At 40.9% G+C, this 13,030-nt stretch overlaps 2 protein-coding genes across 7 annotated transcripts in view; one reads left to right on the top strand and one right to left on the bottom strand.

The window, feature by feature from the left end:
* Positions 1-13,030, top strand: part of LOC124149412 (multiple epidermal growth factor-like domains protein 10) — a 72,195-nt gene that overhangs the window by 14,736 nt on the left and 44,429 nt on the right. The window contains exon 1 of one of the 6 annotated variants that reach the window (XM_048400001.1): positions 6,369-6,417. The exons of the other annotated variants lie outside the window; for them this stretch is intronic. The gene's annotated coding sequence lies outside the window, so the exon portion shown is untranslated. Of the gene's footprint in view, positions 1-6,368; positions 6,418-13,030 lie in introns of those variants that run through there. 6 annotated transcript variants of the gene reach the window in all.
* LOC125381940 lies at positions 5,441-10,427 on the bottom strand. The gene is made up of 3 exons (XM_048399311.1): positions 10,388-10,427; positions 7,581-8,201; positions 5,441-6,186 (listed from the first exon to the last, which is right to left on the bottom strand). Exons 1-3 carry the CDS (start codon positions 10,425-10,427, stop codon positions 5,441-5,443), a joined length of 1,407 nt encoding a protein of 468 aa, XP_048255268.1.

The following is a 13,030-nucleotide window of genomic DNA, read 5'->3' as shown; positions in this document are numbered from 1 at the left end:
TAATGGAAATAGCCAAAGGCTCCCTGATTATCTCGAACAACTCTTCATCAAATTAGGCTTCACATGGAAATGTTTTGTTGCTCATATTGAAGACAAACGAAATTGCAAAGTTCTTGACAGTTGTAAGCAGCAACTCGATGCGCTCATGGGGCGTGGTTGCTAGGAGATCACGTGGTCAGAAAGGGGAAAACAAACAGTTTTAGAAATTAATAAAAGAAATCCGCAGTGCAATCCAAAAGTACCATGTACTGGATATTTTTTAATAATAATATTCACGAAAGAAAATCGTTTCTAAAAGTGCAAATTAATTTATTAATTCATCCCAAGGTCGTAACACTGATCACGTGGTGGGTATTTGGAAGGAATCTTGTGATGACGCCGTGAATGTGGCCGTATGTATTACATTGTTGAATTCTACTAACCAGGAAGATTGTTGAGGCACATTATGACAGATGCTCGTCATATGGATGGAGAAAAAAATGTATCTTAGAGAAACATTGTGATGATCTGTGCAGCCAGCGACCTGAATAAGCTTGATGAAAATAATGTTGAAATCCATTTTCTCGCGCATGACAGAATTAATGTGAACAAATATTAATTGAACATCGTTTCGAGGTCTGTGAGGCTGTCCGTATTTTAATATTTTTATTTTCCATTCCGACGTGAAATAATATAATGTTTTCGTGTCTTAATTTTGCTGCGGCTGTGGAAAATTGCGCACCGATCTAATAACAGAAATACAACTAGATCTACCATTGCACCGTCATAAAAGAACCAGGTCAACTTTATCTTTGTTCCGTTGTTTATTAAAAATTCGCTTCCGAAGCAAAGCGAATCGATCTACATCATAAATTAATTCATAGACTAGATTCTAGTACCCAGTCTTCAAACCGTTTTTTAAAATGTCATAAAATAACTTACACAATTATTGAAAGACATTTTTTATAAGTAATATATTTTATTACGTCCGCCCTCTCTCTGGTTAGTTAAGACTTGAGGGGAGAAACACATACAAAAAATATGGATGGCCTTATGCTAATGACACTTGGCATGCCAATCAACAGGGATCTGGGTCACATGGACCCGCCAAGTTTCACGGCTCGAGTTACTTCGGCATGAAGAGCTTTCGGACAAGTGTGTCTTTGCCAAAATTCATTCACAGCAAAAAAAATGCAGTTTCCGGTATCCGTATACCTTCGGACACTTACCCAAAACGCGTCCGGGTATCCGGTGGCAGATACCTTGCCGGATACCAGATCCGTGGTATCCGGCATGGACACCTCACCGGAAAGTATGCCACCTGGAATCCGGGTATCCGGGTATCCGGCACCGGATACCTCACCGGATACCTCAATCTGGGTGTCCAGGGATCCGGCACCGGATACCTCATTCTGAGTTTCCAAAAACATGTCACAATTTTGGGGGGGGGGTGCATTTTGTTCAATTAAGTGTGAAACACCTAAAAATATATTGGAAACTAACCATGAAAATTGAACATTGCTGAAAGATGCAATTTTTCGAGATGTCTTTCTCCTAGTAAATAATGTTAGCCTGGGCATAGCAGATAGCTCTAGTAATATTCTGTGTTATTTTAGTTGTAAATATCCCCTTAAAGTTGAGATCTATGGGCATGTACTTTTGGTGAAAACATTTTTCAAAAATTCATATATATTTCATTTTAGATGTTCAGCGTATTAAATGAAAAGCATTCAGTCCTGGTATGATGGTATCCTTACATTTCATCTTCATATTCCCAGTTCGTTCTAGCCTAGTGGTTGAAGCGTTCGATTCACCACATCGGTACATTGCTTGGTGTCACCCATCATGATATTGTTGGAATTTTGCTCATAAAGTGGCATAACACCATACTCACTCTGACAAAAAAATGAAAGTCATTGGCTATGTGCTCACTTGGGCCTTTGTTCCTGGTGAGATTAAAAGATTATTTTGGAACTGTATCAGTACTTGTTACATCTTGACAGACGAGTTTCATTGAAGTTTGAAACAGAATACCATTAACCCAAATGGGTGCATAAGACTAATGGCATCCACAGAAAACAACTAATAAAGTACCGGTACATAAAAATATCAATGTAATTTTTCTACTGACATGGAACTAAAAACTTCGTTCAGTGAGCTGTATTAATTGTAGGAAAACATTCAGGGCATTAGTATATTTGATATATGTTCAGCACCTATGTTATGAATGATCAATATCATATTTCTTAAAGAAGCAAAACAAAAAAGTTGTTAAGATAAAAAATCATATTTATTGATTTTATGACATTTCATTGGTTCAGTAACCAGAGGTGTTTGCATGAACTTTCAAAAACAGAAACAGATGCTTCAATGCCATTTTCTAAATAAACAAATTAGTCAAATCTCAGAAGAATTTCAAGGTAGAAGAATATCTAAAGTCAATTATGTTTGTGCAGTAAACCACAAAAGTCATTCAGATTTGTATAGTCAGCGTCAGTGTACACCACATAAACATAGTCTCACCGCTATGGTATTAATTCCTTTAGACTTGATTAATGTCGTAATAAAACAACCTACAGAATCACACTGATGTGGCATTATTCATTCAGAATCATCACTTTCTGAGGTGAACCTGTTAGTTGTTCTGGGGAGGATTATTCATCATCCGGAGAGTCCTTTGTATCACTTGTCTGATCTGGTGTCATTGTGAAATCCAGGTACCTGAAACAATTTATAACATCTTTAAAAGCTTGTTACTAAAAATATAAGAAACACACATATATTGACAAAGGGTAAAAAGTTGGTTTCTCAATGAGTAAGGAAATGACAATTTATCAAACAACTGTTAACTAAACCATGTTAACCAATGTAAAAAAGCCATAGCAAACAGTAAATTTTACAGAAAATACAAAATTGTAATTGATCTTCTGAAAACAATTCCTGTTGTGCCATAAGGCTCACCTGAATTGTTCTCAAATGTTTGCATTACATCAAAATATAAGGAAGGGTAAACAAGGCAATGCAAAATTGCATAAAGTAGGTTCTTATACATAAAAGCAGAACTACCGTATTTGACGTAATAAGCGCCCACGGGAATATTTGCTAATATATTGGCTAGTGAACAATCCCAATTAGCACCCTTTCCAATTGATCAATGTATACAAGACTTATTTATTTGCGTATAATACACACTCGTGTGTGCTATGCACCCTTAATTACGGGGAATTTAATTCGGGAAAAATGGGTTTTTCAGATTAAAAACGATGTTTAATTGGTCTGTTTTCAGTCGTACAAATGGGTATCTCTCATACCCTCACGTCTAGTCGCACGTTTAAGAGGAAGCCAGAAGCTGGAATGTAAACATTAAACTTGTTTCCGTCCGGTTGCGCACGCACCTCCCTATGACATGTCAGAAATCTCGAAGAATGAGCCATCAAGCAGGACTGGACTGGATTACTTCCCTGTGGGGATGGCTGGGTGGGAACGTACGACTGAAAACAGACCAATAAAACATCGTTTTTAATCTGAAAAACCCATGTTTTAGTCTGTTTTCAGTCGTACAAATGGGTAGAATTCGACGGAACACTGGAAGGAGGGTCGGGAAAGTAATCAGGCAGTGACCTCTTCCACGTCGAATGTACCAAGTTCCTCACCCCGGTAGTGACAATAGAACATTCGACCAGATGCACGGACGAGACAAGTTGTTTATCACGAACGCACAGCATGGTTAATGCTCTTCGACACACAACTAATTATCGATGCGACAGGACAACTGCATGCGTCAGTTGAACTGCGATCGAAGTGTGGTCGACGCATAGTTTAGTTACAGAGCAACTCGCAGTATACAAGGTAACTAAAACAGCATGTTTAATGCTCTTCGACTCACAACTAATTAACGAAGCGACAGGACAACTGCACACGTCAGTTGAATTGCGATCGAAGTGTGGTCGGCGTACAATTTAGTTACAGAACAACTCGCCTTAGTCAAGGTAACTAAAAATTGCATTGTTAATGCTCTTCGACACACAACTAATTATCGATGCGACAGAACAACTGCACACGTCAGTTGAACCGCGATCGAAGTGAGGTCGGCGCATAATTTAGTTACAGAGCAACTCGCAGTGTACAAGGTAACTAAAAATTTCGAGCAGTACTATAAAGTGTGGGAAGACGATGCATACACCGAAGAACCATAATAAAAAAGCAGAAGTACTGCACGCAACAAAAAACCATAAGAATGCGTACATTCACCAACAGTTTTTATTGTAACCTGTTATCTGGCACGAAGTGTCGAGCAAAAAGTCCAAGTCTTTTCTGGGAGATCGGTTGTGCCACAACGAGTGGACCAAACTGTGTGCTCATGTTGAAGCTATGGCTCGAACTTCGTGCAGATGAGAGGAGGTGGGAGGTGCGAGTCCTTGCGCCTCGTAAGCTCTGAAAATGACCGCTCTCAACCAAAAGGAGAGTATACTCGGACCCCATGGTACCGCGGCATTCATCGTATCGCGGCATTTGTGATTTCCTGTAGTTCACGCGGGACACGCCTCTTGGCAGCTGTCTATTAATGCTTATCAGTAACCAGGAAGTGCACACTTCGTAAACAATTTCAATTTCCTCGGAATGTTCCGTCTGCAGTAAGTTAGGAGTTATTAATGCGTTGATACATATTTCTGGCATCTTTTGTAATATTGCCTTACCCCCTTCTATTAATGTCCAACGATATAACCCGCAGTTCCCCAAGTAAACTTTCTCTGTCGACCTGAACTAGATCATCTGCATATTCATGGCGATTAATAAGGTAACGGAAGTTACGTAGTCCGCACATTTTATTCCGCACTGTGTCCAGAATCTACTGGGGGATCATAAGGGCCATAATGCCAAACTTAGAAATACGTTCTTCACTCGTAGCCAAAAGATGAATACATACTTTGGGCATACTAGGAGTGTTTTTATATATTTATTGTTAACGTTTAACATTTTTCCATTATGTGACAAATTATTGTCATCCAATTTTGTTTTATAAACGATCTTAGAATATCATTTCTGATATTTTGTTTTTGATTTTAAAAATATTTTTCTCTTACTTTTCTGTAAACATGCATTGAATACCTATTACAGATAACACATTTAGAATTTTACTTGTGCTCTCTTTGCACTTGTCTGGACAAATCACACTGATATCTGGCATGATCATACTAAGTGGTTGGTAGAATTATGTCCTCTTTTTGTCCAATTCGGACCTCCATACGCAACTTTTCTCTGTACCGCGATACGATGGAGTTCTCTCCCTTGTAAAACAGATCGCGAAGCCCGGCTTTTACTCGGAGCTACTAATGTAAATAATTAACTTTTATCAGTAAAATATGCATTGTTAGATCAAATAAATGACATCTGATATAGAGAACACGAATAATCATAAAGGTTAGTGAGTGCATTTTGTTCCGTTCAGCATACATGACAATTACCGCGATACCCCGAGGTTGCAGGCTATTACGTGTAATCTGGCCCGATACATATCGGGACTAGGCGAGTCACAATCCATCGTCGACGTCGATTGTGGAGGCGTAGATGAAGGAGCTGGTGTACTGGTTGACGGTCCATGGACCCCCGACGCAGTCAAATCCTTCTTGGTCGACGCCGTCGAGGCGAGGACCGCCGCCGTGATCTGGGCTATCAAAGCCGGGTCGATATGAAAGTGAGACGAGGTCGTCGTTCTGTAACTATCTTCACTACGACGCTGAACTCCCCGAAACTCCCTTCGAGAACGTCGCACGTCCCCGTGGGGACGAGGGCTACGATCCCCATCGTAGTTATCGTCCGAATCGTACATTCGACGACCACGAAGGCGATGAACGCCCTCGTGTCGTGTACTGTCTCTCGACGAGGCACTCGACCTGTCGTCCCGACTTGAACGGGAACGACTTCTGTGTCCACTGTCGTCCCGCACGACGTCCCTATCGTCGTTTGTAGAACAAGATACGGACCGACTGGGGACCGTAGTCCCCTCATGGTCCTCGTCACCACCCGGTCCCGTCGTATCAGGGGAGGCTGAGTGACGCTCTCGGTCAACCGATTGACGAAGATCAATCGTGCGGGTAGTATCATCAGCAGGCGAACGGTCACGTGTCTTGTCGAAAACAGAAGTTGACTGAGGCGGGTCTTTATCAACTGATTTCTTAGGTGTGGCCGACTCGCCACCCCCAGGGCCTGATGTGGAGGGTGCAGAGTGCAGAGTCCAAGGATCCACGAACACGTTGAAAACCCGTCCTTAATGATGCAGGAAGGACAATACTTGTGAGGGTCTACTTTAGACAGTTTTCTTTGACACGAGGCACAAATGCCCGACATGTTGCCACGTGTATAATCACTGTCAAACAGCGAAACACACGTTGAACACAAACAATGGATTACCAAGGATTACATTCCAGGAGTCTACAGGTAAGACATATTATTATTACTTTATTAGAACAACTGTAGACAAGCGATAAGTATACTCGGACCCCATGGTACCGCGGCATTCATCGTATCGCGGCATTTGTGATTTCCGATAGTTCACGCGGGACACGCCTCTTGGCAGCTGTCTATTAATGCTAATCAGTTACCAGGAAGTGCACACTTCGTAAACAATTTCAATTTCCTCGGAATGTTCCGTCTGCTGTAAGTTAGGAGTTATTAATGCGTTGATACATATTTCTGGCATCTTTTGTAATATTGCCTTACCCCCATCTATCAATGGCCAACGATATACCCCGTACTTCCCAAAGTAAACTTTCTCTGTCGACCTGAACTAGATCATCTGCATATTCATGGCGATTAATAAGGTAACGGAAGTTACGTAGTCCGCACATTTTATTCCGCACTGTGTCCAGAATCTACTGGGGGATCATAAGGGCCATAATGCCAAACTTAGAAATACGTTCTTCACTCGTAGCCAAAAGATGAATACATACTTTGGGCATACTAGGAGTGTTTTTATATATTTATTGTTAACGTTTAACATTTTTCCATTATGTGACAAATTATTGTCATCCAATTTTGTTTTATAAACGATCTTAGAATATCATTTCTGATATTTTGTTTTTGATTTTAAAAATATTTTTCTCTTACTTTTCTGTAAACATGCATTGAATACCTATTACGGATAACACATTTAGAATTTTACTTGTGCTGTCTTTGCACTTGTCTGGACAAATCACACTGATATCTGGCATGATCATACTAAGTGGTTGGTAGAATTATGTCCTCTTTTTGTCCAATTCGGACCTCCATACACAACTTTTCTCTGTACCGCGATACGATGGAGTTCTCTACCTTGTCAAACAGATCGCGAAGCCCGGCTTTTACTCGGAGCTACTAATGTAAATAATTAACTTTTATCAGTAAAATATGCATTGTTAGATCAAATAAATGACATCTGATATAGAGAACACGAATAATCATAAAGGTTAGTGAGTGCATTTTGTTCCGTTCAGCATACATGACAATTACCGCGATACCCCGAGGTTGCAGGCTATTACGTGTAATCTGGCCCGATACATATCGGGACTAGGCGAGTCACAATCCATCGTCGACGTCGATTGTGGAGGCGTAGATGAAGGTACTGGTTGACGGTCCATGGACCCCCGACGCAGTCAAATCCTTCTTGGTCGACGCCGTCGAGGCGAGGACCGCCGCCGTGATCTGGGCTATCAAAGCCGGGTCGATATGAAAGTGAGACGAGGTCGTCGTTCTGTAACTATCTTCACTACGACGCTGAACTCCCCGAAACTCCCTTCGAGAACGTCGCACGTCCCCGTGGGGACGAGGGCTACGATCCCCATCGTAGTTATCGTCCGAATCGTACATTCGACGACCACGAAGGCGATGAACGCCCTCGTGTCGTGTACTGTCTCTCGACGAGGCACTCGACCTGTCGTCCCGACTTGAACGGGAACGACTTCTGTGTCCACTGTCGTCCCGCACGACGTCCCTATCGTCGTTTGTAGAACAAGATACGGACCGACTGGGGACCGTAGTCCCCTCATGGTCCTCGTCACCACCCGGTCCCGTCGTAACAGGGGAGGCTGAGTGACGCTCTCGGTCAACCGATTGACGAAGATCAATCGTGCGGGTAGTATCATCAGCAGGCGAACGGTCACGTGTCTTGTCGAAAACAGAAGTTGACTGAGGCGGGTCTTTATCAACTGATTTCTTAGGTGTGGCCGACTCGCCACCCCCAGGGCCTGATGTGGAGGGTGCAGAGTGCAGAGTCCAAGGATCCACGAACACGTTGAAAACCCGTCCTTAATGATGCAGGAAGGACAATACTTGTGAGGGTCTACTTTAGACAGTTTTCTTTGACACGAGGCACAAATGCCCGACATGTTGCCACGTGTATAATCACTGTCAAACAGCGAAACACACGTTGAACACAAACAATGGATTACCAAGGATTACATTCCAGGAGTCTACAGGTAAGACATATTATTATTATTACTTTATTAGAACAACTGTAGACAAGCGATAAGTATACTCGGACCCCATGGTACCGCGGCATTCATCGTATCGCGGCATTTGTGATTTCCGATAGTTCACGCGGGACACGCCTCTTGGCAGCTGTCTATTAATGCTAATCAGTTACCAGGAAGTGCACACTTCGTAAACAATTTCAATTTCCTCGGAATGTTCCGTCTGCTGTAAGTTAGGAGTTATTAATGCGTTGATACATATTTCTGGCATCTTTTGTAATATTGCCTTACCCCCATCTATCAGTGGCCAACGATATAACCCGTACTTCCCAAAGTAAACTTTCTCTATCGACCTGAACTAGATCTGTGCCCAGAATTTATTGGGAGATCATAAGGGCCATAATGCCAAACTTAGAAATACGTTCTTTACTAGTAACCAAAAGATAAATACATACTTTGGGCATACTAGGAGTGGTTTTTATATATTTATTGTTGACTTTTAAACATTTTTCCATTTTGTGACACATTATTGCCATCCATAACATGTTTCTGTGGACCAAGGAAATGTATCATCATGCCGGGATACTTAAAAAGTTCTACTCATCAGCCGAAATACTACTCAAAATAATGACAGTTTTGATATGCAATTCAATGCAGGAAGTTATGTGTAGGATCCTCAAAATGGTATCCACAAGAGCAGGTTGTAGAATCATGTTGGTGTTTGTTGTTTAACTCTGCACTCAGCCATATTCCAGCTATATGCATATGACGGCGGTCTGTAAATAATCAAGTCTGGACCAGACTATCCAGTGATTGACATCATGAGCATCGATCCACACAATTTGGATACAATGACATGGATCAACCAAATCAGCAAGCCATATCACCCGATCCATAAAGTTATCTCTTACAACTAGCATAGGTTGATCATGTTGATGGGGACCAACTTCAAGCTGGAATCCCCACGTGAGTAAGTATGCGGCTGTTAGCTTTGTTTGATGTTTAACGCCGCACTCAGCAATATCGCAGCTATGTGGCAGGAATCAAACCTGGGTCTTCAGCATGAAGAGTGAACGCTTCAACCACTAGGCTACCCCACCACCAAAAATTTCCCCATGATAAAGTTGTCATCATGGTTATTGTTCAACTAGTTCAAGTGAAAATGTTCATACCCTTAAAATGTCTTATCTTCCACTTCACGATGATCTCTGATGCAAAACTTCCCTGTCATTAAAGCTGTTCTTGATTCTTCACATCTGGAAAAATATGTTGAGGCTATTAATCATTCTCACAGATTAAAGGGAGTATATGAAATAAGACAGTGAGTCACATTAGCATACAAATTATCCAGTTAAAGTAGACATATTTCTACATTATATACATAAGCAAATACTAACATATGATAGACAGGCTACTTGTCCTATAAAAATATAATTATACATTTACTTACATGTTGGCTATAAAAGTTAATGTGTCACATGTGAGTGGCTTACATGTGGTAAATGACTTTAATACGTGATCATTGTAATATTCACATATTCCTTACCTAAATGTGTCACTTCAGCTGCAAGCATGACCTCAGCTGCAATCTAAATTTTTGGCCAATTTTGACGAAATGACCGATCGTGTTCAGTGTATAAGCTTGGCCTCGTTTCTAATATAAATTGGCACAAGTTGACGACGCGCATAGGGAGCCGGGAACCAGCTTATGTCGTGTTAACCAAAGCTGGTTCCCGGCTCCCTATGCGCGTCGTCAACTTGCGCCAAACAATATTGTGATATTAGAGACAGGGGGCCCAGCTTAGTGTTAACCCGTAACAAGCCATTTTACCCATAATTCCCCTACGGTCCAGGGCGCCATTTTAGAACATGGATGTAAACAAACCTCGTGTATCGATATACACTGTGATGCTTGATTACGATAAGCTTACCTCGTGTATCGATACATTGTTCTCATTCACCTCCACCACGGAAATGCCGGCTGAAGTTCCTCTGAGCCATCCACAACGCGGAAGTCAACAGTATTTGGAAAGGCGATTGGCAGCAAATGCGGATGCCAGGTACGTAGCAGGGCTTCGTGACCTTATGATTTCTGTGCAGAGATCTTATGGAACGGATTGATTTAGATATTTTCCTGCTCTTCATACTTTACCGCAAACGCCAAGGGTCCTTTTTTTAGTAATATGGTCAACTGTTTGTTATGACGACAAGGATTTGCATAAGGGGCGTAATGGATTTTTGGTCAAAACAAGATGATCCAAATTAGATCCGCTTTTTAAAGATAATGAAGAAAAGTACAAAGATCTAGGAACGATTATTAACTCTAAACTTTCGTGGGATGCTAATACAGACTATAATTTACAATAATGGCCACCAAAGACTTTATTCTTTTTACACTTAAGATATTTTAATAATTACACTGTTATGTCCTTGTTTTGTATTAGCTTCATAACTTAATAATTCAATATTTCATGGAATGACTCTGACCTTGGCGAGGATCTTTTTTGCAACAAGTGATTCCCTATGTAAAGTGTATGTTCAATGGCCCTGGCTTTGTTGTCAAATAATTGTTTGACAGTTGTTAAATATGGGGTTATGTTTTATCTCTGAATGTTTGGGATGAAATATTTTAATAAGGACAGTTCTAAGTTGGAATCTCAACTGGGGTCTTTGCAATTGAATTCAATGTACAGTTTGGACATTTCTGTAATGTGAATGCTACTTATGTTTGCAGAATGTCTGGATGAATGAATGAGTCAGTCATCTGCACAGCATCAATGGAAAAAGAGAAGCAATGAGGAACAAGAGAAGAGTAGCAGTGAGTGGTAAATATTTGAAATTATTCTGTTTGGTTCATCATGTTCATGTAGCTTTTCTGCAAATATTTCTTCAGTTTGCTTGTTCTTTATCACCTGTTGGCATGGATGGCCTAATTATCAAAGCACCACAACTTGCTGTGCATAGTTGCATCTCTTGGGCTTGACAGAAACCGATGGTCGTGGGTTTGAATCGAGGGTAGCATCATACACTTGCTTGTGGGTTTCATCAAAGTGGTAAACATGTAAGACCTGCATCACTTCGGGCTTTCTTCCCACATCAAGCTTACATGCCGTGATATAACTGGAATACTGTTCAAAGAGGCGTTAAACCCAATTCACTCATTTAACACCACATCAAGCAATAGTTCGGCTAAATGACAAGGATTATAAATAATCAAATCTCAACTAGACAAACCAGTGATTAATGTTATGAGCTCGATCCAGACACACCGATGGTGACTGTTATGGACAACATCCCACGTTATTGGGGTACGATTACACATAGGTTGCTAGGAACATTTTTAAGAGATGTCAGTTAATGATTGTTTCAACTCATCAGCATGGAACAATATATGTCTCAAATGTTTTGTATATAACAAGACTCAAAGATGATAAATTAAGTGAATTTGTTGCCTTTTATCTGTAAGTACATGTTGCAACAATTCTTTTCTATTGCTACAATCTTTATGCATAATTCTGCAGAAACTGAAGTCCAGCTTGAGATACCTGGATGACAGGTTGACAGTCTGGAAGGACCCTTCCAGATTTCCGAAGTGATTGGCAGAAAGCGATGAGGAGAGTCCTGTTATTTCAATGGGGGCCTTCCGAGAAGTTATATGCCAACTGACACTGGGACACACTCACAAAGGCTGGTCTGGCTAATGTGAGAAGACCAACCAATGCCAAGTCGGAGTGGGACCCTTCAAGGACGTTGAAGAAATTATTGTCTTTGGCCATGTGGTAATCACTTGAAAGGAATGATGTTTGCGACTACTTGTCTATAAATGTGGACCCAAACACCAAATAGAATGTTCACAATTCTACTAACACAATGCAACAGGGATAGAGCCTATCTGGCCTCCCCTCATCCTGGTTCCTGTTTTTCCATGGCAATATAGAAAGAAAGGGATGTTTGAGGGCAAGTAACTCTGAACTGGTGAGCATGGTCTGCTGATGCTTTCAAGTGAACAGTTATCCCGCTCTGTTATGAGTATTGAAGAATAGGAGGAAATTGCATACTGCATCAGGAACCATCATGTGAACACTGTTCAATGTGTGATATAGGCATATAAATAAAAGAAATTGATAAATTGTTTGTTGTTTGTTTCATTAGCCAGCTGTGTAAATGGGGATTTTCCAATATTTTGCCTCAGTTTGATAGCCACAGTTATCATATGAAACCATGCTTTGCTTGGACATCTTTGGAATAACACATTGATCTGCTATGTCAAAGGTCAATGTCATAGCCAGACAAAAAAATTGTTAATGGCAAAACTCTTCCTTAGGGCAGGGATAGAAGTTGGCAAAAGGTCATACACTTACCTTTTATCCCCCCGGCATATAATGCGGGGGGATATAGCGATCAGCCTGTCTGTCCGTCCGTTTGTCCGTCCATAATCATTTCCTTTTCCGGGGAAGAATTCCCAAACCATTCAGTGTATTTGATCGAAACTTGGCAAAGCTATCAGGCACATACTGAAGTGGTGCCTTTTGATATTTGGGGATTTTTCTAATTTTTATTTTTTTAAATTTTTATGGAATGAAGTTGGACATAGACTCAATTGA

This window comes from Haliotis rufescens, unplaced genomic scaffold (genome assembly GCF_023055435.1).
Source record: "Haliotis rufescens isolate VD_foot unplaced genomic scaffold, xgHalRufe1.0.p SCAF_2, whole genome shotgun sequence".
Taxonomy (NCBI): domain Eukaryota; kingdom Metazoa; phylum Mollusca; class Gastropoda; order Lepetellida; family Haliotidae; genus Haliotis; species Haliotis rufescens.
Note: the sequence above shows the minus strand (reverse complement) of the source record. Positions and strands in the feature narration are given on the sequence as shown.